This window comes from Oncorhynchus clarkii, chromosome 21 (assembly GCF_045791955.1).
Source record: "Oncorhynchus clarkii lewisi isolate Uvic-CL-2024 chromosome 21, UVic_Ocla_1.0, whole genome shotgun sequence".
Classification (NCBI taxonomy): Eukaryota; Metazoa; Chordata; class Actinopteri; order Salmoniformes; family Salmonidae; genus Oncorhynchus; species Oncorhynchus clarkii.
In genome coordinates, this window is record NC_092167.1 from 16931972 (window position 1) to 16958747 (window position 26776).

A 26776-nucleotide genomic window follows, 5' to 3' on the forward strand; every position below is an offset into this window, starting at 1 on the left:
AGTTGACAGCACTATACCTTCCACCATACTCTCCGTTTCTAAACCCTATCGAAGAGTTTTTCTCTGCATGGCGGTGGAAGGTATACAATCTCCAGCCCCAGGCTCAGGTACCCCTCATTCAGGCCAGGAAGGTATACGATCTCCAGCCCCAGGCTCAGGTACCCCTCATTCAGGCCAGGAAGGTTTACGATCTCCAGCCCCAGGCTCAGGTACCCCTCATTCAGGCCAGGAAGGTTTACGATCTCCAGCCCCAGGCTCAGGTACCCCTCATTCAGGCCAGGAAGGTTTACGATCTCCAGCCCCAGGCTCAGGTACCCCTCATTCAGGCCAGGAAGGTTTACGATCTCCAGCCCCAGGCTCAGGTACCCCTCATTCAGGCCAGGAAGGTTTACGATCTCCAGCCCCAGGCTCAGGTACCCCTCATTCAGGCCAGGAAGGTTTACGATCTCCAGCCCCAGGCTCAGGTACCACTCATTCAGGCCAGGAAGGTTTACGATCTCCAGCCCCAGGCTCAGGTACCCCTCATTCAGGCCAGGAAGGTTTACGATCTCCAGCCTCAGGCTCAGGTACCCCTCATTCAGGCCATGGAGGTTTACGATCTCCAGCCCCAGGCTCAGGTACCCCTCATTCAGGCCAGGAAGGTTTACGATCTCCAGCCCCAGGCTCAGGTACCCCTCATTCAGGCCAGGAAGGTTTACGATCTCCAGCCCCAGGCTCAGGTACCCCTCATTCAGGCCATGGAGGTTTACGATCTCCAGCCCCAGGCTCAGGTACCCCTCATTCAGGCCAGGAAGGTTTACGATCTCCAGCCCCAGGCTCAGGTACCCCTCATTCAGGCCATGGAGGTTTACGATCTCCAGCCCCAGGCTCAGGTACCCCTCATTCAGGCCAGGAAGGTTTACGATCTCCAGCCCCAGGCTCAGGTCCCCCTCATTCAGGCCATGGAGGACGCCTGTGACCAAGTCGACGCCGAAGCTGTGCAAGGATGGATTCGACATTCAAGACGGTTCTTCCCGCGTTGTCTTGCTAACGACGATATTGCTTGTGATGTTGATGAAATTCTCTGGCCAGATCCAGCTAGGCGAAGAGATAATGTATAGTATGTTTACTGTCGTATTTTCTGTACAATATTGTCCGTTTTTTTCAGATTCTTTTTTATGTTTGTTGTTGCTGTTATTTACTGTAATTGTAACCTGTACTGGATACAGTATTTTGTTTGTCTGTTTGCTGAGCTAACAGTGTTATGCACACTACTGTGGTAGCAGGACAACTGGGACCGGTTTTGTTGTGATTCTCCATGTTGACATGTTGACTGATTTGGGTATATGGAGAGAAATACATGATGTTTTCCTCAGTCTGCAGCATTGGTCTTGTGTAGTGTTTGTATAGTTGCACTTTCTCTGTGTACTTCATTTACAGTACCATAGTCACTGACACTTAGACTTGCTAAAAGTGCTTTAGGTTAGCAACAGCAGTGTGTAACGGGTTCAAAAAGATTGAAGTCATATGAAATGTGTGTGTTTCGTATGGTAACAAAATATTATTTTTATGAAGTCGTGTATAGTTTTGACAAAAGTGTTCTATTATGCAAATGATCTGAAGTGTTGTGCTACTATGGTGTAGGGTTGTGCTAATTGTGTGTAGTGTTTTGACAAATCGGGACCTGTTTTCAAAATTGTGAAAAAAACTTTAGTGCATTAGTGAAACTAAGTTTACATCCAGATAGTGACTGGGTGGAGAGGAGGGCAGGAAGCTGGTTGTTCAGTTCAATTTAACAGGGTCCAGCTGTTCATCTCTGTTAAGGGAACAAGAGCTTTACTAACCTGGTGCCAGATCTGTTTGTACTGTCTTGCTCCTATGGTCATTGAAGTTGGCAAGACAGCACAAACAGATCTGGAATCAGGCTACAGTTGTAACTGCCATTTGGGTCAGGAACCTTCCCTAACCTGGATTATTTGAATTACAAGAAGTGTGTGTGTGTGTGTGTGTGTGTGTGTGTGTGTGTGTGTGTGTGTGTGTGTGTGTGTGTGTGTGTGTGTGTGTGTGTGTGTGTGTGTGTGTGTGGACAGTATGGAGATGTTGCGGTGTCCATTCCCCTGTAGCTCTGACGGTTGTAATTAACTCCACACACACACATCGGGTCAGTCACACACACACACACCGGGTCAGTCACACACTCACACTCGTAAAACATTTTGACTCACCAAAGACAAACTCTGGCCTAAAAATACAGCGAACATGGCAGAGTAAAAAGAGTAAAAATGTCAAATGGACAGTCTTCCGAAGTAAATAACAACTCATATTTACCCCCAGAGAGAGAGAAAGAGAGAAAGAGAGAAAGAGAGAGGGAGAGAAAGAGAGAAAAAAAATGAAAGAGAGGGGTGGGGGGGGGGGGAGAAAGAGAGAAACTCACAACCAAATCATTAGAGGTCATTGTCAAAGCCTTTACACAGACTGGAATAATATTTAAACAAAGTATTTCTAAAATGGAGGAAGCGTTTGTGTTTGAGAGGGAGGCAGCGTGTGGCCAGGGTGTTAGCCTGTGCCCAGTCACTTTCAGCACCTCGACCCCGCTCTGATGTCCGTGTGTGTGTGTGTGTGTGTGTGTGTGTGTGTGTGTGTGTGTGTGTGTGTGTGTGTGTGTGTGTGTGTGTGAAAACATTGAGATCCCCCTGGACAGATTATCCTTGTATTCAGTGCAGTTCAAGGAAAGGTCTGCAGCCATACAAAACCAGGCGGGACTCAGGAAAACCCTGTAGCCTGAAAACACTGAAGCGTTTTCCCATTGACTCAATGTGGGACAAAAGACACTGTCAAACGTGTGATTGAATGAGAACAACTCTGGTCTAAGTGTGCTTTCAGAGACATCTTATCCCAATCTTTCTCCAGCCACTCACCCTGTCTTTATTTCCTAGAACCTTACACAATGAAGAAACCCCCCCCACACATGAAAGAACACACCCACACCCACAGACAGACGCATCATCACACAGGAAACTAAACTCACTCTGAACTGATCTCATACCAAGTTCACAGACATAAACTTGGGAGTCTCGTCCCCAAATCTTAGCCTCAAGATTTGCCTCCAGCCTAAGAAGACAGAGAGCTCGGCCTGACCTGTCTGTCGGAGTGACTGACATACCCGCCTCTCTGTCACACCAGGACCCATCGCACACACTCCTCCCACACCATTCAACCCCAAACTCCGCTCCCCCAACCCCCATACCGCTCCCCACCCCCATACCGCAAACGCAAACGCACACACACACACACAGACACACACACACACACACACACATACTCACACAGCAGCTTCCAGGATCCCACTGTCCCACCAGGATGTTTGCTAGAGTATGTGTGTTTGTGTGTGTGTGTGTGTGTGTGTGTGTGTGTGTTGGGGGGGTAATACAAAGTACAAACACTGCCCCCTCTCGATCCTAGATTATTCTCAATGACTGCACTCCCAGGACCACTTATCTGACAGAGCAAACTGAGGGATTCAGATAGAGGAGACACATACACACACACAATTTTCCTACAGTAATTTACAGGCATTGAAAGGGAGACAAAGTTAAGTGTGTTTAGGTGTAAGTGAAGTCTATATACGGTTTGATACTATAGGAACTAATTGATGATGACAGTAGTCAGATAGAAGTGTTCCCACTAGTTAAGAGAGTTCAGCAGGACCCTTGGGGCCGTCATTTAAGAGTTCCCTTCACCTCAGATTTCCTGCCTTTGTTTGTTTAAAGTGAGAATTCCTCCGTCATAAAGAGAGAGAGAGTGTGTGTGTGCGTGTGTATGTGTGTGCGTGTGAGCACAGCAACAGCAGCCTCCCTCTGTCTGCTTCCTCTCCTCACATAACTTCAAATAAACACACTTCCATTGGTCGACTCAACTGTGTTTGTCTCCAGTGTTTATTTTTCCCTTTTCTCCATTCCCCCGTTCCCTCCATCCCAAACCCCCAACTCTCCCTCCCTCCCAATCCCCCAACTCTCCCTCCTTCCATCCAAATCCCACAACTCTCCCTCCACCCCAATCGCCCAACTCTCCCTCCATCCCAATCCCCAAACTCTCCCTCAACCCCAATCCCCCAACTCTCCCTCCATCCCAATCCCCCAACTCTCCCTCTATCGCAATCCCCTAACTCTCCCTACACCCAAATCCCCCAACTCTCCCTCCACCCATATCCCCCAACTCTCCCTCAACCCCAACCCCCCAACTCTCCCTCCCTCCCAATCCCCCAACTCTCCCTCCTTCCATCCAAATCCCACAACTCTCCCTCCACCCCAATCGCCCAACTCTCCCTCCATCCCAATCCCCAAACTCTCCCTCAACCCCAATCCCCCAACTCTCCCTCCATCCCAATCCCCCAACTCTCCCTCTATCGCAATCCCCTAACTCTCCCTACACCCAAATCCCCCAACTCTCCCTCCACCCCAATCCCCCAACTCTCCCTCCACCCCAATCCCCTAACTCTGCCTACACCCAAATCCCCCAACTCTCCCTCCACCCCAATCCCCCAACTCTCCCTCCACCCCAATCCCCCAACACAGGGCAGAATAAAGTCCCCCTCTTCTTCAACACATGAGGAAGGCAGAAAGCCTCGAGACTACCTGGGGAATTCCAGTTGTGGACTGGACCAAACAAAAGCTGTCCTGTGTTAATAACTACAGCAGTGGTCACCAGCTTTTTCTGAGTCAAGACCACTTTCGCAGTCAAAAAGCAAGCCGAGATCTACCGCTCAGATTAGTATTAAACCTGCCTTAAAAAAATGTAACATTAACCTAATAGAAAGAGTTGTGTAGGAATGAGGTTTGTGCAGTAGGCCAGATACATTATCACAACATATTGGCTATATGTCTGCCCTGACAATATTGTTCTTCTCCATGTCTCTGGACCTACTCACTGCCCCAGTCATACTCTGGACCTAGTTTTGTCACATGGAATAAACGTTGTGGATTTTATTTTTTTCCCTCATAATCCTGGACTATCGGACCACCCTTTTATTACGTTTGCAATCGCAACAAATAATCTGCTCAGACCCCAACAAGGAGCATCAAAAGTCGTGCTATAAATTCTCAGACAACCCAACGATTCCTTGATGCCCTTCCAGACACCCTCTGCCTACCCAAGGACGTCAGAGGACAAAAATCAGTTAACCACCTAACTGAGGAACTCAATTTAACCTTGCGCAATACCCTAGATGCAGCTGCACACCTAAAAACTAAAACCATTTGTCATTAGAAACTACCTCCCTGGTATACAGAAAATACCCGAGCTCTGAAGCAAGCTTCCAGAAAATTGGAACGGAAATGGCGCCACACCAAACTGGAAGTCTTCCAACTAGCTTGGAAAGACAGTACCGTGCAGTATCGAAGAGCCCTCACTGCTGCTCAATCATCTTATTTTTCCAACTTACTTGAGGAAAATAAGAACCCAAAATTTATTTTTGATACTAACTAACTAAAAGCTAACTAAAAATATTTTCTTTGAGAAAGAGATCATGATCAATAGAAAGCAAATTACGGACTCCTCTTTAAATCTGCGTATTCCTCCAAAGCTCAGTTGTCCTGAGTCTGCAAAACCTCTGCCAGGACCTAGGATCAAGGGAGACACTCAAGTGTTTTAGTACTATATCTCTTGACACAATGATGAAAATAATCATGGCCTCTAAACCTTCAAGCTGCACACTGGACCCTATTCCAAATAAACTACTGAAAGAGCTGCTTCCTGTGCTTGGCCCTCCTATGTTGAACATAATAAACGGCTCTCTATCCACCGGATGTGTACCAAACTCACTAAAAGTGGCAGTAATAAAGCCTTTCTTGAAAAAGCCAAACCTTGACCCAGAAAATATAAAAAACTATCGGCCTATATCGAATCTTCCATTTCTCTCAAACATTTTAGAAAAAGCTGTTGCGCAGCAACTCACTGCCTTCCTGAAGACAAACAATGTATACGAAATGTTTCAGTCTGGTTTTAGACCGCATCATAGCAATGAGACTGCACTTGTGAAGGTGGTAAATTACCTTTTAATGGCGTCAGACTGAGGCTCTGCATCTGTCCTCGTGCTCCTAGACCTTAGTACTGCTTTTGATACCATCGATCACCACATTCCTTTGGAGAGATTGGAAACCCAAATTGGTCTACACGGACAAGTTCTGACCTGGTTTAGATCTTATCTGTCGGAAAATATCAGTTTGTCTCTGTGAATGGTTTGTCCTCTGACAAATCAACTGTACATTTTGGTGTTCCTCAAGGTTCCATTTTAGGACCACTATTGTTTTCACTATATATTTTACCTCTAGGGGATGTCATTTGAAAACATAATGTTAACTTGCACTGCTATGCATACGACACACAGCTGTACATTTCAATGAAACATGGTGAAGCCCCAAAATTGCCCTCGCTAGAAGCCTGTGTTTCAGACATAAGGAAGTGGATGGCTGCAAACTTTCTACTTTTAAACTCAGACAAAACAGAGATGCTTGTTCTAGGTCCCAAGAAACAAAGATATCTTCTGTTGAATCTGACATTTAATCTTGATGGTTGTACAGTCGTCTCAAATAAAATTGTGAAGGACTTCGGCGTTACTCTGCATCCTGATCTCTCTTTTGACGAACATATCAAGACTGTTTCAAGGACAGCTCTTTTCCATCTACGTAACATTGCAAAAATCTGAAACTTTCTGTGCAAAGATGATGCAGAAAAATGTATCCATGGTGCGTTACTTGAGTGGGTTGAGTCACTGACGTGATCTTCCTGTCTGGTTTGGCGCCACCCTTGGGTTGTGCCATGGCGGAGATCTTTGTGGGCTATACTCGGCCTTGTCTCAGGATGGTAAGTTGGTGGTTGAAGATTTCCCTCTAGTGGTCGGGGGCTGTGCTTTGGCAAAGTGGGTGGGGTTATATCCTGACTGTTTGGCCCTGTCCGGGGGTATCATCGGATGGGGCCACAGTGTCTCCTGAACCCTCCTGTCTCAGCCTCCAGTATTTATGCTGCAGTAGTTTGTGTCGGGGGGCTAGGGTCAGTTTGTTATATCTGGAGTATTTCTCCTGTTTTATCTGGTGTCCTGTGTGAATTTAAGTCTGCTCTCTCTAATTCTCTCTTTCTTTCATCCTTTCTCTCTCTCGGAGGACCTGAGCCCTAGGACCATGCCTCAGGACTACCTGGCATGATGACTCCTTGCTGTCCCCAGTCCACCTGGCCGTGCTGCTGCTCCAATTTCAACTGTTCTGCCTGCGGCTATGGAACCCTGACCTGTTCACCGGACGTGCTACCTGTCCCAGACCTGCTGTTTTCAACTCTCTAGAGACAGCAGGAGTGGTAGAGATACTCTCAATGATCGTCTATGAAAAGCCAACTGACATTTACTCCTGAGGTGCTGACTTGTTGCACCCTCAACAACTACTGTGATTATTATTATTTGACCATGCTGGTCATTTATGAACATTTGAACATCTTGGCCATGTTCTGTTGTAATCTCCACCCGGCACAGCCAGAAGAGGACTGGCCACCCCTCATAACCTGGTTCCTCTCTAGGTTACTTCCTAGGTTTTGGCCTTTCTAGAGAGTTTTTCCTAGCCACCGTGGTTCTACACCTCCATTGCTTGCTGTTTGGGGTTTTAGGCTGGGTTTCTGTACAGCACTTTGAGATATCAACTGATGTAAGAATCAATTTTATTTGATTTGATTCTTCTCAAATCATATTATATTTAGAAAATGGAGCTTTGGTATCAAAATAGATCAGTTGGTGTAGCATTTGCGAGGCACAGCACAGCACAAATTGAAATAATTAGCAAATAATTTGATTTTTTTATTTACTGGACTGATGGTACCGGTATCTGATGGTCAGGGTGCTTTCACAACAACTGAGAAGTCGGGGAAAAAACGAGGTAAAATCAGTGATCTTCAGGTCGGAAAGTTTTAGCTCTAGAAAGATGACCTTTCAAAATATGAAAAATATATTCCCAGTCAGTTCCCAGTTGTCTTGAACGAACTGAAGAAGGAGATGTCATAGTTCCCGAGTTCCCAGTTGTTTTGAACACGGCATTAGTCTCAGCAGAAGGAGGGAAACTCATCGGAAGGTCCGCCTCTCAAGGTCCCTGCTCTCTCCTTTCTTTCCTGAGACTGACCAGAGAGAGGGGACACCTTCCACCTGATGGTGAAACTTGAGTCGCTCTGCATCTGCCTCATGCACAAATGTATGTTGTTTCTATGACCAGAGAAAGTGAAATATTCCTCGATATCAAAATAGGCACAACGAGCTGCTAATAATAATAAAAAACGCAGGGCTATCGATAAACTTGGCTACTAATTCATTGCAGCTGCAGCGCGAGAGCAAGTACAGAGAAGCACACAACAGTGTGACAGTGCTGAATAAAAGCGTAAACAGACATAAATCTCCCAGGTAGGTGGAGGTTGTCTTTTCAGACAAATGAAAATCAATCGCATTCCACACTGCACCTTCACACCAGGACAAAAGGAACACCTATGTGAGAATGCTGTTCATTGACCACAGCTCAGCGTTTAACACCATAGTGCCAGCGAAGCTCATCACTAAACTAAGGACACTGGGGCTAAACACCTCCCTCTGCAACTGGATCCTGGACTTCCTGACGGGCCGCCTCCATGTGGTAAGGGTAGGCAACAACACGTCTGCCACGATGATCCTCAACACTAGGGCCCCTCAGGGGTGTGCTTAGTCCCCTCCTGTACTCACTGATCACCCACGACTGCGTGGCCAAACACGACACAACACCATCATTAAGTTGACGACACAACAGTGGTAGGTAGACCTGATCACCGACAACGACGAGACAGCCTATAGGGAGGAGGTCAGAGAACTGGCAGTGTGGTGCCAGGACAACAACCTCTCCCTCAATGTGAAAAAGACAAAGGAGCTGATCGTGGACTACAGGAAAAGGCGGGCAGAACAGGCCCCCATTAACATCAACAGGGCTGTAGTAGAGCGGGTCGAGAGTTTCAAGTTCCTTGCTGTCCACATCACCAACGATCTATCATGGTCCAAACATACCAAGACAGTTGTGAAGAGGGCACGACAAAACCTTTTCCCCCTCAGGAGACTAAAAGGATTTGGCATGGGTCCCCAGATCCTCAAAAGGTTTTAAAGCTGCACCATCGAGAGCATCCTGACCGGTTGCATCACTGCCTGGTATGGCAACTGCTCGGCATCTGACCGTAAGGTGCTCCAGAGGCTAGTGCGTACGGCCCAGTACATCCCTGGGGCCAAGCTTCCTGTCCTATATAGGACATATATAATAGGTGGTGTCGGAAGGAAAGCCCATAAAATTGTCAGAGACTCCAGTCACCCAAGTCATAGACTGTTTTCTCTGCTACCGCACAGCAAGCAGTACGAGAGCGCCAAGTCTAGGACCAAAAGGCTCCTCAACAGCTTCTACCCCCAAGCCATAAGACTGCTGAACAATTCATAAAATGGCCACCAGATTATTTACATTGACCCCCCCCCATTTGATGTGTACACTGCTGCCACTCGCTGTTTATTATCTATGCATAGTCACTTCACCCCCACCTACATGTACAAATGACCTCTAACCTGTACCCCCACACACTGACTCTGTACCGGTACCCCCTGTATACAGCCTCGTTATTGTTATGTTATTGTGTTACTTTTTATTATTTTTTACTTTAGTTTATTTGGTAAATATTTTCTTAACTCTTCCTGAACTAAGTAAGCATTTCTCTGTAAGGTCAACACTTGTTGTATTCGGCGCATGTGACAAATAAAGTTTGATTTGAAGTGCACCTTCAGCCAACAGCGCAACAAAAAAAAGGAGCGCACGCTTTTCTACAGAAGTATTTGGTGATCGACTAGGAATGCCTTGAAGATCGCGAGCGACTGGTTGGTGACCACTGAACTACAGTATGCCTGACTGCTGTTAGCTAACCTGCTATCTTTCTACTGTAGGTGACATTATCAGTGTTGTGGGGCACCAACAACAGTGACAAGGTCAATAAAGACCTATTGAGCCACAGTGTAACGCAGTTGCTCCAATGGCGCCATACAGTTCCTAACTTGTTCTCCACCAGTGATATAAAGGTTGTGAATGAGTGAGTGAATGAGTGAGTGAATAAGTGAGTGAACAAACAAATGACGGAACTAACTAACCAACCAACCAACCAACCAAGCAACAAACTAATAAGACAGTGTCCCTATACACCTCCGGTCCCCCGCCATCCCTCAGCGATAAGCTAGTAGTCCCTGCCGTTATATATAGTCCTCTCAGGAGCCGTGGACAGGTCATTTCATCTGCCCCACGAAGCCACAAAATCACACAGAGCCTATATTTTCTCACCCGACGCTCCGAGAGACCCACGACGGCACACACACACAGACACACACGCAGACACACACACACACACAGACACACACACAGACACACACGCAGACACACAGACACAGACACACACGCAGACACACACGCAGACACACACACACACCACAACCGCCGATTAATGATTTTCCAACCATCCGAAACAAACGTCATGACAGCAGACAGGGGTTGTCGACTAACTCCCGACACTGCCAACATGTCATGTTTCCACTGTAGGGCTAAGCATGCACACACTCAGACATGGGTCCCCTGTTGTGAATGGTACAATTACTTTATAATGTGTTTCTCTCTCCCTTCAATGTGTCTCTCTTTCTCTGTGATGGGTATGAAGTTCCTCAGGCAGGAGGAAAGTACCTTTTTTTTTCTAAGAGGATTCTGATTGGTTTCCATGGCCAGGCTCTGAGCACTGTCGGGGTGGGCACCAACTCAAATTCCCAATTTACTACTCGCACCAAATTGCCAAGGAATGGAGTTGAGTTGGAAGAAGAATTTACAAGCATATTATATTCACAACATGTGGGGACATCTACTGCCATATTTTACTGAAATAGAGAAGTGTTACGGTTCACTTTGTAACTCTATATCTCCTCCGGGGCACGCTGGGTGGCTGGGGGCCTCTTACTGAACATATACAGGCATATACACCACTGTTTCTACACTGTTCTACAACTCATTCATCACAAATACCAGTTCCTAATGAATGTGTTGTCTATATGCTGTATGTTTAAACGACAAACTCTGGATTACATCTCAAGTCAATTGGCTGTTTGTCTGTATGACTTGGATCAAAATAAGATCACTTGAGAGAAGACAGAATTTCCTCAACTGATTTATGCGCAGCTAGTTTCCTCAATTAAGTTATCTGTCATGTTCAGTTACTGCCTGGTCGGGTAGTTTTCACACTATGCTTGATAATGGTGGGTGAGGGACATTAGGGAGTGGAAAGCAGCAGTTAGTAAACACCTCTACACTGTAAACAAGTACTCTTTGGATCAACCCCAAAAATTACATTTTCTCAATTGAAAAATACTACATTTGTTGAAACCAACGGTATGACTCAATTAAAACTGTTTTAACCAATTATTACCACACCTATATTTCACTTAATTAAAGACATGACACTCAATGACATTCACTCTCATGGATGGGCAAAAAGAACTCCGTAAAAGCTACGCCCCTAATAAGCCACGCCTCCAAATCTTCTGATAGGCTTCTGCCGCTACATTGCCCCCAGCTCCATTCAATGTGCATGTGCATGAGGTGTTGAAAGCAATTTAGAAGCTTTCTTTCAATTCAAAAAATCACATTGATCTGTTGAATTTGTTATTTGATTTCAGACCAATTTAATAGAATAGGTTGAACGACCCAAAGCGAAATGTTCAGTCATTCCAGTCAGTAAAAGCACTTCAAATGAACAACAGTGAACAACAGTGAACAACAACCCTAACCCTAACCCTAACCCTGTCCCACTGTTTACAGTGTTCTAAAATACAGAGAATGCCTGGAGGGCCAAGGTGTTTGTCAAGACTGGGAAACACACAGTAGCCCATCGCAATGGAACAAACAATAGCAGATGTGTGTGTGTGTGTGTGTGTGTGTGTGTGTGTGTGTGTGTGTGTGTGTGTGTGTGTGTGTGTGTGTGTGTGGACGTGTTTAACTATACTTGTGGAGACCAAAAGTCCACACAAGAATAGTAAATGAACAAATATTTGATCAACTGGGGACATTTTGTTGGTCCCTATAAGGTCAAATACTATTTCTAGGGAGTTTAAGGTTAAGGTTAGAATTAGTGTTAGGGTTAGAATTAGGTTTAGGGTTAGGAGATAGGGGGTTCGTTTTAGGGTTAGGAGCTAGGGTTAGGTTCATGGTTAAAGTTTAGGTTTTTGGGTTAAGGTTAGGGTTCGGTTTAGGATACAGGTTAGGGTTAGGATTAGGGTTAGGGAAAATAGAATTTTGAATGGCACTGAATTGTATGTCACCACAAGGTTAGCCGCGCAAGACTGTGTGCGTGTGTGTGCGCGTGCATGTAAAAGAGAGTGAAAGGGAGGTATGTGTGTGTATTTCCTCAACAATGACAGAATAAATTCTCTAAAACTCTGGCTACAATTTCAGAGACAGGCACCCGCCCAGCCACCTCGGTAACAGGCGGTAACCGGTGAAGTGTCTTCTGTCATTGTAACCATAAACCGCATGCGGCTGCATAAATTAATGAGAGGCACCTCCAGCTCTTCTGAAGACCTCATACACTATCATCAGCCTGGATTCAACATCTACACATAGTGTCCAAAATGGCACCCTATTCTCAATATATTGCACAGCTTTTGAACGGGGCTCTGGTCAAAAGTAGTGCACTTGGGAATAGGACGCCCTTTCGGAAACATACTATGCATCCAACCCAATAGCCTGGGTTAAATCCAGGCTAATATTACGTCACAAGTAGTGCACTATTTAAGGAACAGGGTGCCATATCAGACAGACATTAAATCATCTGTAGAAGCATTAAAGGGGAGTTATAAACTGAATATATATGGCTCATCTGCAGGCACTACATGCGGGATGGAGTGCCCTCCCCTCAACAGAGGAACAGGTGTCCAGAAAGGTGTGTGGTGTGGTGGGTACCTGCGGGACTGCTGAGAGGTGGCTGGATTAGGTAAACCCTTCATGGGCAGGGATAGGGGCGGGTGCTGAGTGACAGCAACGGGTCGTGCCTAAATTCATTCAGGATTAGGGGACGCCTCCACATGAACCTAATATAATATTAGTGAGGAAGGAGATGGTTACTCACCGAGTGTGTGTTTATGTGTTTATCAAGGCCAGTCGGTGTGTGTGTGCGACTGCATGTGTGAGGCATATGTGCATTACACACATACCCGTGTATATTAATCAAGGTATAATGTATGTTTGTGTGCCAGTCCCGCTGTACGTGCCAGTCTGTGAGCACGTTCATGTGTCTGAGATGATTCCTACACACTGTGTCCTTCTGTGTAGTGTGGGTTGATACTGTACACTACCTCAGTTCATCAGACAGATCTTGGAGTGTGACCAGGTTATCTCTGGGATAATATGGGACCAGGTTTGACATGACTGGGCAGTGGGGGGGAAGAGGGAAGGGGCACAATCTCTGTCCAGTCTGTCCTCACACAGAGAGAGAGAGATTCCTAGTGAGACCCCATGGTAGAATGATGGGGAGATTCCTAGTGAGACACCACGGTAGAATGATGGGGAGGTCCCTAGTGAGACACCATGGTAGAATGACGGGGAGGTTCCTAGTGAGACACCATGGTAGAATGATGGGGAAGTTCCAAGTGAGACACCACGGTAGAATGATGGGGAGGTTCCTAGTGAGACCCCATGGTAGAATGATGGGGAGGTTCCTAGTGAGACACCATGGTAGAATGATGGGGACGTTCCTAGTAAGACACCATGGTAGAATGATGGGGAGGTTCCTAATGAGACCCCATGGTAGAATGATGGGGACGTTCCTAGTGAGACCCCACGGTAGAATGATGGGGAGATTCCTAGTGAGACCCCACGGTAGAATGATGGGGAGGTTCCTAGTGAGACCCCACGGTAGAATGATGGGGAGGTTCCTAGTGAGACACCACGGTAGAATGATGGGGAGGTCCCTAGTGAGACACCACGGTAGAATAATGGGAAGGTTCCTAGTGAGACCCCACGGTAGAATGATGGGGAGGTTCCTAGTGAGACCCCACGGTAGAATGATGGGGAGGTTCCTCTAGTGAGACCACACGGTAGCATGATGGGGAGGTTCATAGTGGGACCCCACGGTAGAATGATGGGGAGGTTCCCAGTGAGACCACACGGTAGCATGATGGGGAGGTTCCTAGTGGGACCCCACGGTAGAATGATGGGGAGGTTCCCAGTGAGACCCCACGGTAGAATGATGGGGAGATTCCTAGTGAGACCCCACGGTAGAATGATGGGGAGGTTCCTAGTGAGACCCCACGGTAGAATGATGGGGAGGTTCCTAGTGAGACACCACGGTAGAATGATGGGGAGGTCCCTAGTGAGACACCACGGTAGAATGATGGGGAGGTCCCTAGTGAGACCCCATGGTAGAATGATGGGGAAGTTCCTAGTAAGACACCATGGTAGAATGGTGGGGAGGTTCCTAATGAGACCCCATGGTAGAATGACGGGGAGGTTCCTAGTGAGATACCATGGTAGAATGATGGGGAAGTTCCAAGTGAGACACCACGGTAGAATGATGGGGAGGTTCCTAGTGAGACCCCATGGTAGAATGATGGGGAGGTTCCTAGTGAGACACCATGGTAGAATGATGGGGACGTTCCTAGTAAGACACCATGGTAGAATGATGGGGAGGTTCCTAATGAGACCCCATGGTAGAATGATGGGGACGTTCCTAGTGAGACACCATGGTAGAATGATGGGGAGGTTCATAGTGAGACCCCAAGGTATACTGATGGGGAGGCTCCTAGTGAGACCCCACGGTAGAATGATGGGGAGATTCCTAGTGAGACCCCACGGTAGAATGATGGGGAGGTTCCTAGTGAGACCCCACGGTAGAATGATGGGGAGGTTCCTAGTGAGACACCACGGTAGAATGATGGGGAGGTCCCTAGTGAGACACCACGGTAGAATGATGGGGAGGTTCCTAGTGAGACCCCACGGTAGAATGATGGGGAGGTTCCTAGTGAGACCCCACGGTAGAATGATGGGGAGGTTCCTCTAATGAGACCACACGGTAGCATGATGGGGAGGTTCCTAGTGGGACCCCACGGTAGAATGATGGGGAGGTTCCCAGTGAGACCACACGGTAGCATGATGGGGAGGTTCCTAGTGGGACCCCACGGTAGAATGATGGGGAGGTTCCCAGTGAGACCCCACGGTAGAATGATGGGGAGATTCCTAGTGAGACCCCACGGTAGAATGATGGGGAGGTTCCTAGTGAGACCCCACGGTAGAATGATGGGGAGGTTCCTAGTGAGACACCACGGTAGAATGATGGGGAGGTCCCTAGTGAGACACCACGGTAGAATGATGGGGAGGTCCCTAGTGAGACCCCATGGTAGAATGATGGGGAGGTTCATAGTGAGACCCCAAGGTATACTGATGGGGAGGTTTCTAGTGAGACCCCACAGTAGAATGATGGGGAAGTTCCAAGTGAGACCCCATGGTAGAATGATGGGGAGGTTCCTAATGAGACCCCATGGTAGAATGATGGGGAGGTTCCTAGTGAGACACCACGGTAGAATGATGGGGAAGTTCCAAGTGAGACACCATGGTAGAATGATGGGGACGTTCCTAGTGAGACCCCACGGTAGAATGATGGGGAGGTTCCTAGTGAGACCACACGGTAGCATGATGGGGAGGTTCCTAGTGGGACCCCACGGTAGAATGATGGGGAGGTTCCCAGTGAGACCCCACGGTAGAATGATGGGGAGATTCCTAGTGAGACCCCACGGTAGAATGATGGGGAGGTTCCTAGTGAGACCCCACGGTAGAATGATGGGGAGGTTCCTAGTGAGACACCACGGTAGAATGATGGGGAGGTCCCTAGTGAGACACCACGGTAGAATGATGGGGAGGTCCCTAGTGAGACCCCATGGTAGAATGATGGGGAAGTTCCTAGTAAGACACCATGGTAGAATGGTGGGGAGGTTCCTAATGAGACCCCATGGTAGAATGATGGGGACGTTCCTAGTGAGACACCATGGTAGAATGATGGGGAGGTTCATAGTGAGACCCCAAGGTATACTGATGGGGAGGATCCTAGTGAGACCCCACGGTAGAATGATGGGGAAGTTCCAAGTGAGACCCCACGGTAGAATGATGGGGAGGTCCCTAGTGAGACACCACGGTAGAATGATGGGGAGGTTCCTAGTGAGACACCATGGTAGAATGATGGGGAGGTTCCTAGTGAGACACCATGGTAGAATGATGGGGAGGTTCCTAGTGAGACACCACGGTAGAATGATGGGGAGGTTCCTAGTGAGACACCATGGTAGAATGATGGGGAGGTTCCTAGTGAGACCCCACGGTAGAATGATGGGGAAGTTCCAAGTGAGACCCCACGGTAGAATGATGGGGAGGTCCCTAGTGAGACACCACGGTAGAATGATGGGGAGGTTCCTAGTGAGACCCCATGGTAGAATGATGGGGAGGTTCCTAGTGAGACCCCACGGTAGAATGATGGGGAGGTTCCTAATGAGACCCCACGGTAGAATGATGGGGAGGTTCCTAGTGCGACACTACGGTAGAATGATGGGGAGGTCCCTAGTGAGACACCACGGTAGAATGATGGGGAGGTTCCTAGTGAGACCCCACGGTAGAATGATGGGGAGGTTCCTAGTGAGACCCCACGGTAGAATGATGGGGAGGTTCCTAGTGAGACCACACGGTAGCATGATGGGGAGGTTCATAGTGGGACCCCACGGTAGAATGATGGGGAGGTTCCCAGTGAGACCCCACGGTAGAATGATGGGGAGATTCCTAGTGAGACCCCACGGTAGAATGATGGGGAGGTTCCTAGTGAGACCCCACGGTAGAATGATGGGGAGGTTCCTAGTGAGACACCACGGTAGAATGATGGGGAGGTCCCTAGTGAGACACCACGGTAGAATGATGGGGAGGTCCCTAGTGAGACCCCATGGTAGAATGATGGGGAAGTTCCTAGTAAGACACCATGGTAGAATGGTGGGGAGGTTCCTAATGAGACCCCATGGTAGAATGATGGGGACGTTCCTAGTGAGACACCATGGTAGAATGATGGGGAGGTTCATAGTGAGACCCCAAGGTATACTGATGGGGAGGTTCCTAGTGAGACCCCACGGTAGAATGATGGGGAAGTTCCAAGTGAGACCCCACGGTAGAATGATGGGGAGGTCCCTAGTGAGACACCACCCTTAGAATGATGGGGAGGTTCCTAGTGAGACACCATGGTAGAATGATGGGGAGGTTCCTAGTGAGACACCATGGTAGAATGATGGGGAGGTTCCTAGTGAGACCCCACGGTAGAATGATGGGGAGGTCCCTAGTGAGACACCACGGTAGAATGATGGGGAGGTTCCTAGTGAGACACCATGGTAGAATGATGGGGACGTTCCTAGTGAGACACCATGGTAGAATGATGGGGAGGTTCCTAGAAGAGGAATAGTAGAATGATGATTTACTAGAAAAAATGGGTTGATCTGTGGCTGTCTGAAGGATGGAATTAATGAGTAATGGAATAAATACATGCACAGTATAAATGCTTGAGGTCCTCCAATCAGGTGCGAGGGGGGGTGATTATTGTATGTTTTGCGTTTTGTTATTTATGTTTTGGGTTTTGGTTTCACACTGTAACTGGTCTGTGTACCGGTCCTGATGGTTCTGGGTGCACTCGCTTCCATGCCCGCCCGGGCGTCGGCCGGGGTTTGGTCCTTCCCACCCTTGGAAAATCCCCTTGGGCTGGGGCGCGGGGGGCTTTGCCTTGCCAGGGTCTCAGGGCGGGACGGGATGAGCGCACCCACTGACCAGAGCACCCACGGTGGAATGGCCATTCGTATCGTCTTTGAATTGTATTTTATTGTACTGCTGTTGTTTTAATATTTTTTTTTAATTACTCAAATGCAATGTAAATGTAGAGATACATACTGCATATATATACACAGAGAGAGAGAGAGAGAGAGAGAGAGAGAGAGAGAGAGAGAGAGAGAGAGAGAGAGAGAGATGGAGAGAGAGAGAGAGAGATGGAGAGAGAGAGATGGAAACAGACGTGGAGACTCCTCTGGAACACCTAGAAGCTGCTGCTATTCCCGTCTGGGAGGAGCAGGGAGACAAGCGTCCGATTGAGGGCCACAGGGGCAGGCTGTGACTGGACTGGGGCTGGTCAAGAGTGGGTAGAGCTGGGCTGGAGGAATACACCAGGCTGCTTTAGGGGCTGTTTACCCCCAGCATCTCTGACAGGCCAACTAATTACACGTTAACTGAGGAATGGCTTTGATGTAAAACAAAAATAGAGAGATATAGAGAGGACAGGAGAGGAGAGACTGAGAGAGACAGAGTTGGTGGAAAGAGAGAGAGGGGATAGAAGGGTGCCTGGTAGAGAGAGAGAGAGGGACAGAACGGAGCGTGAAAGAGAGAGAGAAAGAGAGAGAGAGTATGAGAGGAAAGGGGGATATTCACATCCAGGTTCGTGGGTATTCCAGAGAGCAAACATGGAATGTTTCTATTTCTGTGTCTCTTTCACTCTTTCTTCAGCTCGTCTGAATTCCCTCTGACTGTGTGCCCCAACAGCCCTGCTTCCCTGCTCACACTGCCCTACTAATCCAAGACCATAGAACGAGCTAGAGAGAAAGAGAGAGAGCGCGAGAGAGAGGTCATCTGATTGCCCCTCACCCTCCTTCACCCCCTCAGTCACTCACCCCTCTCCACATTCCTGAAGTGTCCGATAGTGACATCACAGAGATGATGGATGAGGGTCCTTTCACATCTCTCTGAACTCCTCAATTACAGTGCTGCTGCTGCTGCTGTGTGTGTGTGTGTGTGTGTGTGTGTGTGTGTGTGTGTGTGTGTGTGTGTGTGTGTGTGTGTGTGTGTGTGTGTGTGTGTTGGTCTATTTGTTGAACTGTGTATTTTTGGAGGAATGTGCTGTGATTCCTCAGTGTGGAGGAGGATGTTCACTCTGCCTCCTCCCCCCCCGTCACCTCTCAGACCCTCACTGATCCAGACTGAGACCATACATGAAGTCTGACAGGCGGAATGGGTCGGGGAAGCCAGAGCGCCAGCGAGGTTATGGATGAAACCGCAACCAGCCGTAGGAGGATCACACGGACGAGAAACATGCGTCAGAAGTCACGCATCCCGCCCACTCCTCGCCGCGTTCCAAGGTTAATGGTCACTGCACAAAGGCGAGGCATGGTGGACATTTTGGGGAATGGTGGACATTTCGGGGAATATTCAGTGGTGGAAACTTTCCGTGGGAATTAACAGGAATATATGGGAATTAACGGAAATATATGGAAATTAACAGGAATATATGCTAATTAATATGAATACCATTTAAATGTAGATGTTTTTGAATTGGATATATTTACCATATCATATGGAGACAGAAACATAAACATTTGGCCTTATCATAAGTAGACATAAGTGCAAACGATTAAATCCTTCCAATAGAAGTTTTAGGACACCTACTCATTCAAGGGTTTTTCTTTATTTGTACTATTTTCAACATTAATAATAGTGAAGACATCAAAAATAGGAAATAACACATATGGAATCATGTACTAACCAAAAAAGTGTTAAACAAAATAAAATATATTTTATATTTGAGATTCTTCAATGAGCCATCCTTTGCCTTGATGACAGCTTTGCACACTCTTGGCATTCCCTCAACAAGCTTCAACCAGCTGCCCCTGAAAAGGCAGTTAACCCACTGTTCCTAGGCCGTCATTGAAAATAATAATTTGTTCTTAACTGACTTGCCTAGTTGGTAAAAGACCAAGTCCATATTATGGCAAGAACTATGCTCAAGTAAGCAAAGAGAAACGACAGTCCATCATTATTTTAAGACATGAAGGGCAGTCAATATGGAACATTTCAAGAACTTTGAAAGTTTTTGTGTTGCAAAAACCATCAAGCTCTATGATGAAACTGTCTCTCATGAGGACCACCACAGGAAATTAAGACCCAGAGTTACCTCTGTTGCAGTTACCTCTGCTGCAGAGGATAAGTTCATTAGAGTTAACTGCACCTCAGAAATTGCAGCCCAAATAAATGCTTCACAGAGTTCAAGTAACAAACACATCTCAACATCAACTGTTCAGAGGAGACTGTATGAGTCAGGCCTTCATGGTTGAATTGCTGCAAAGAAACCACTACTAAAGGACACCAATAATAAGAAGAGACCTGCTTGGGCCAAGAAACATAAGCAATGGACATTAGACCGGTGGAAATTTGTCCTTTGGAGATTTTTGGTTCCAACTGCCGTGTCTTTGTAAGATGCGGTGTGGGTGAACGGATGATCTCTGCATGTGTATTTCCCAACGTAAAGCATGGAGAAGGAGGTGTGATGGTGGGGGGTTGCTTTGCTGGTGACACTGTCAGTGATTTATTTAGAATTCAAGGCACACTTAACCAGCATGGCTACCACAGCATTCTGCAGCAATACGCCATCCCATCTGGGTTTGGCTTAGTGGGACTATCATTTGTTTTTCATTTGGACAATGACCCAACACACCTCCAGACTGTGTAAGGGCTATTTTACCAAGAAGGAGAGTGATGGAGTGCTGCATCAGATAACCTGGCCTCCACAATCACCTGACCTCAACCCAATTGAGATAGTTTGGGATGGGTTGGAACGCAGAGTGAAGGAAAAGCAGCCAACAAGTGCTCAACATATGTGGGAACTCCTTCAAGACTGTTGGAAAAGCATTCCAGGTGAAGCTGGTTGAGAGAATGCCAAGAGTGGCAAAGGGTGGCTATTTTCATGTTTAAAACATTTTTGGTTACTACATGATTCCATACAGTATGTGTTATTTCATCGTTTTGATGTCTTCAGTATTATTCTACGATGTAGAAAATAGTAAAAATAAAGAAAAACCCTTGAATGAGTAGGTGTTTTCAAACTTTTGACCGGTAGTGTAGTTATGAATTGAACTTCAAATAAATGAGTTGACTCTCAATGGGACGATTTCACTGAACAACTAAAGAAAGGGAATATTGAATGATCCCCAATGATCCATCGCATCTCCCAGAAACGCTTTCAACATACATCTGTAAAATGATAGCCTAGAAACTAAAGCTTTGGTTGTCTTCCTCTCAGGCTTCCATGTCTTCTCCCTGGACCTCCTCAATGTCCACCTCTTGAACAGGCTCTGAGGCCTCATCTTCACTGTCACTTTCCAACCTTGTTGAGGACGGCTCGTTGTCAGGCTCAAATGCCTCAAATTTGCCCGGATGGCCACCAATATTTCAACCCTTGTATTGGTCAGCCTGTTGCGTGCTTTGGTGTGTGTGTTCCCAAACAAGGACCAGTTGCGCTCTGAGGCTGATGTTGGTGGGATTTGGAGATGATGGAGGCAACAGGGGAAAGAGCCTCAGATCCACAAAGTCCCTTCCACCAGGTGGCTGATGAGATATGTTGGCACGACTGCCATATTGCATCTCGGTCCCAAAGCCCTTGCTTGGAAGTGTACTTCGCCAGACTGCCAAGAACCTTGCCCTCATCCAGGCCAAGGTGGCGAGACACGGTAGTGATGACACCATATGCCTTGTTGATCTCTGCACCAGACAGGATCCTCTTGCCTGCAAACTTGGGGTCCAACATGTATGCTGTGGCATGTATGGGCTTCAGGCAGAAGTCTTCATGCTTTTTGATATATTTCAGAACTGCAGTTTCCTCTGCTTGGAGCAACAGTGAAGAGGGCAGGGCAGCATGGATTTCTTCTCTTACATCTGCAAGCAGAGTCTGAACATCAGACAGTATGGTATTCGCTCCCTCAATCCGTGCAATGGCTACTGCTATAGGTTTCAGGCTGCTTACCACTCTCTCCCAAAATACATCATCCAGGAGGATCCTCTTGATGGGGATGTCCATATCGGCAGACTGTGATATGGCCACTTCTTGGAGAGACTCCTTCCCCTCCAGGACTGTCAAACATGATGACAACACCACCCCAGTGGGTGTTGCTGGGCAGCTTCAATGTGGTGCTCTTATTCTTCTCACTTTGCTTGGTGAGGTAGATTGTGGCTATAACTTAATGACCCTTTACATACCTAACCATTTCCTTGGCTCTCTTGTTGAGTGTATCCATTGTCTTCAGTGCCATGATGTCCTTGAGGAGCAGATTCAATGCATGAGCAGCACAGCCAATGGGTGTGATGTGAGGGTAGGACTCTTCCACTTTAGACCAAGCAGCCTTCATGTTCGCAGCATTGTCTTTCATCATTGCAAATACCTTCTGTGGTCCAAGGTCATTGATGACTATATTCAGCTCATCTGCAATGTAGAGACTGGTGTGTCTGTTGTCCCTTGTGTTTGTGTTCTTGTAAAATACTGGTTGAGGGGTGGAGATGATGTAGTTAATTATTCCTTGCCCACGAACCTTCGACCACCCATCAGAGGTGATTGCATTACAGTCTGCTTCTCTATGATTTGCTTGACCTTCACTTGGTTAGAGGGGTGTTTGCTGGGTGAAGAACATTCAGAAATGTCTTCCTATACACATTGCCTGTGAGCATCAGAGGTGAACCAGTTGCATACACAGCTCGAGCAAGACATTCATCAGCATTTCTCTGACTACGTTCCTCCATTGAGTCAAACTAACTTCTGATTCCAGGAGGACCATTAACTGTTGCTATCGTTAAGGCGTCTGTCAGATTCATAATTTTCACCTCGAATAGAAGTAGAGGGACTTTTGTCAGAGGTTGCTTGTTGTAAGCGCTGAGGTAACTTTATGCACTTGACCAGATGATTCTGCATCTTTGTTGCATTCTTCACATATGATTTGGCAAAATGTACACAGCTTTTCCTTCTACATTAGCTGCAGTGAAATGTCTCCACGCATCAGATAGTGCCCATGGAAGTTTCCTGTAAAGATGAGAAAAAAAGAAGTAAATAAAACCCAAATACAATTCCATGTACTGATAAATAGTTAAGCAGTTAGATTAAACAACTCATTTGTAAATTTTTTTAAAAAAAATAACCTTTTTAAAATGAAACATGTATGGAAACAGGTGAATTAACATTCCTCAGTTAGCAGGCTCAAGCAAGCTAAAACCCACAAGGTAGCAAAAACTAACTAGCAGAAATTGTTAACAAGTTTGAAATTATTTAAACACACTTTGCTGTAGGCTACTATTTACTAGTTTAAAAAAATAATGTTTGTCATATAAAATATATTCACCCCACCCAGTAATGTAATCAAAACTTACCAGAAAGCATGTAGTCCTTGGCTCAGACTGTGTAGTAGTGTGGGCTCAATAGCATCTCATTAGTGAGCAAGATCTTGAGAATCAAAAGAGTGCACTGCATATGTGATGGAATAATGCACTGTGCATGCAGAGGGTCGCAATTCCATTGAATTAGGGATAGTTTAACCAAAATATGACCCAAGACCTAGAATTGCCTTGTCTATTCCACAAAAAAAGGTTTACTGTTATAAGTTAACTTTTGTTGACAAATTTAAGCAAAATTCCCCAAATTCCAGGGCTTAACTTCAGAAATTTACCGGAAAGTTTCCGACCCTTTGCAACCCTAGCGGACGCCTTCGCATTTGACCCCCCCAACCTCTAACCCGCATTTTGTAGCGATGTCACGGGTCATGTCCAGGGGAAATGCCAATTAGGAGAAGTACTAATGCTACATATCAGTTGTGATGGTTTGAGAGAAAAAGGCTGGAGAGAGCTGACTGAGACCACCCAGATGAGCACAGAGACACATAGACAATGGAAAAGAACTAAGAAAGTGCCACACACTCATGTCCAGTCTCTACACACACACACACACAGACAGACCACACACACACACACACACAGACCACACACACACACTTGTCCACTCACCGTCGGAGCGGTGGATGCAGGTATGCTGGTTGTCGCTGAGGAAGAAGCCTTGCTTGCACATACACTCGTAGCTTCCCATGGTGTTCACACACACCTGCTGGCATCCTCCATTGTTGTCCATGCACTCATCCACGTCTGAGAGAGAGAGAGAGAGAGAGAGAGAGAGAGAGAGAGAGCGGGGGGAGAGAAAACTACCAGTCAGGTAAAGTCATAGACTTCCTTAAGGGCGGGATGCTTGCTTGGCTTGACAAACAAGTCCCAAGCCTCTCAGTCGTAGACCAGGTAGGCATTTGTGCCTGTGTTTATTGAGGAAAGATTGTCCTTCTCTTTCTTCTTTCTGAAGTCTGGTGAGGGTGAGGAGATGTGGGGATGACACCAGAGGCAAGAATGCTAGCCTGTGGACACTACCCAGACAGGACAGAGCAGAGCTGAGCAAGGCTCTTTTTAGCCACTGCCTGGTACAGTAAGACTCAGTCAAAGGTATTGAATACGAGAGAGAGAGAGAGAGAGAGAGAGAGAGAGAGAGAGAGAGAGAGAGATATGGAAACAGGCGTGGAGACTCCTTTGGAACACCTAGAGGCTGCTGCTATTCCTGAGAGAGAGAGAGAGAGAGAGAGAGAGAGAGAGAGAGAGAGAGAGAGAGAGAGAGACAGAGAGACAGAGAGACAGAGAGATATGGAAACAGGCGTGGAGACTCCTTTGGAACACCTAGAGGCTGCTGCTATTCCTGAGAGAGAGAGAGAGAGAGAGAGAGAGAGAGAGAAAGAGAGAGAGAGAGAGTGTGCATGTAACAGCTGGTGTGAGTGTGTGTTTATGGAGCCCTGTTGTGCTGTTGAAAGCCCAGTAAATCACCAGTGGGTCATTAGAGGGAGTGTTAGTTAGAAACCTATAACATCCTCCAATGAGATTAACAGGGATCAAACAGGGCTGGGCTGCTACTGTAGACTAACAGACAGACAGACAGACAGACAGACAGACAGACAGACAGACAGACAGACAGACAGACAGAGTGAGTGTGTGCCTGCATGTGTGCGTTAACTGGTCCGTGATTAAGCACAAGGCAGTGCGTGCTGTGTTTAGTCTGGTGGTTGTTCAGATGTGTTTGTGTGTTTCGAGCCGGTAGCCAGGCGGCACGGACACACGCACACTGATGATGTCACAGAGGAGACGGAGAACTGGACCCACAGTTCAGAACAACACTGTCTGTCTGTCTGGCCACAACCTCTGTTCCATCCTCCTTACAAACACATCTGACAGGTGGTCTAAATACCAACCTTATTACCTACACAGTGCACTACTTTTGACCTGGGAATAGGGTGCCATGTCAGACGTGGACCAAAACTCTTCCACTTACTCCAGTGCAACAACTGGCCCGTGTTTATTTAACCCCGGCACTCGGTGGTAGTGGAGGACAGTAATTGGCTCCATCCGTCATCCATCACAAACGGCTAAGTGAAATGAAAGAGGAGCGGCGTAACCATTTCCCCTTGTGATTAGAGTGCAGGTCTTTATGAGAGGAAATGAGAGGAAAAGGCTCTGGTTGGGCAGACAGTGCTAAGCGCTACAGCAGCGTGGAGCCGGGAGACTCTGTCTCTCTAATCTCATCTAGTCAGGTCTGTCTGCTTCTCTCTGATCTGAGATGGAGCAACCACCCGGCCGGGCCGTCTGTCTCTGTCTGCCTGTCTCTCCCTCTCATAAACGACCAAGATCAGGGTGAAAGGGTCTCAAACAAGACCTGAACCCTGGTTTACTTTCAGAACTCCAGTCCAGGGAGCTACAGTACACTACACTGCTCCTGGTGCCAGGGAGGGGACATACAGTACTGGACTGACTGCACAGTGTCACCTGTCTGTCTGTCTGTCTGTCTGTCTGTCTGTCTGTCTGTCTGTCTGTCTGTCAACATGTGTCTTTGCACATGACATCGCCTCCTCAGCGCCTTCAACCCCACGGTCATCAGAACTTATGTCCTTCCTTTGTCCTGGTCGGGTCACCTGGTCATGTAAAACTCCTGTCCTGGTCGGGTCACCTGGTCATGTAAAATTCCTGTCCTGGTCAGGTCACCTGGTCATGTAAAACTCCTGTCCTGGTCAGGTCACCTGGTCATGTAAAACTCCTGTCCTGGTCAGGTCACCTGGTCATGCAAAACTCCTGTCCTGGTCGGGTCACCTGGTCATGTAAAACTCCTGTCCTGGTCAGGTCACCTGGTCATGTAAAACTCCTGTCCTGATCAGGTCACCTGGTCATGTAAAACTCCTGTCCTGGTCAGGTCATCTGGTCATGTAAAACTCCTGTCCTTGTCAGGTCACGGGGTTATGTAAAACTCCTGCCCCAAATCATGAGTGTTCAAGGGTGATCAGGGCCTGTTTGTCAAGGAGATCAAGAGAGCTTGCTGTCTGTGTGTACCACGGCCTGTCTGTCTGTCTGTGGAGACAGAGGTTAGAGGTTGTGTATATTTTGATGGCACTGAGAAAGTCAGAGAGCTTTACAGCTCTGAGTGGCATGTAGGATGGTCTTCATAGCAGGCTGACCAGACCTTAATACACCCAGACCAGACCTTAATACACCCAGACCAGACCTTAATACACCCAGACCAGGCCTTAATACACCCAGACCAGACCTTAATACACCCAGACCAGACCTTAATACACCCAGACCAGACCTTAATACACCCAGACCAGACCTTAATACACCCAGACCAGACCTTAATACACCCAGACCAGACCTTAAACACCCAGACCAGACCTTAATACACCCAGACCAGACCTTAATACACCCAGACCAGACCGTAATACACCCAGACCAGACCTTAATACACCCGGACCAGACCTTAATACACCCAGACCAGACCTCAATACACCCAGACCAGACCT

The 26776-nt window shown here is 47.2% G+C and overlaps 1 protein-coding gene across 6 annotated transcripts in view; it reads right to left on the bottom strand.

Annotated features, from left to right (window-relative positions):
- LOC139378667 (signal peptide, CUB and EGF-like domain-containing protein 1) overlaps window positions 1-26776 on the bottom strand; it is a 164300-nt gene that overhangs the window by 100840 nt on the left and 36684 nt on the right. For all 6 annotated transcript variants that reach the window (XM_071121055.1, XM_071121057.1, XM_071121056.1 and 3 more), the window contains exon 4: window positions 23907-24041. In XM_071121055.1, coding sequence (XP_070977156.1) covers window positions 23907-24041 — 135 coding nt within the window. The remainder of the gene's footprint in view (window positions 1-23906; window positions 24042-26776) is intronic.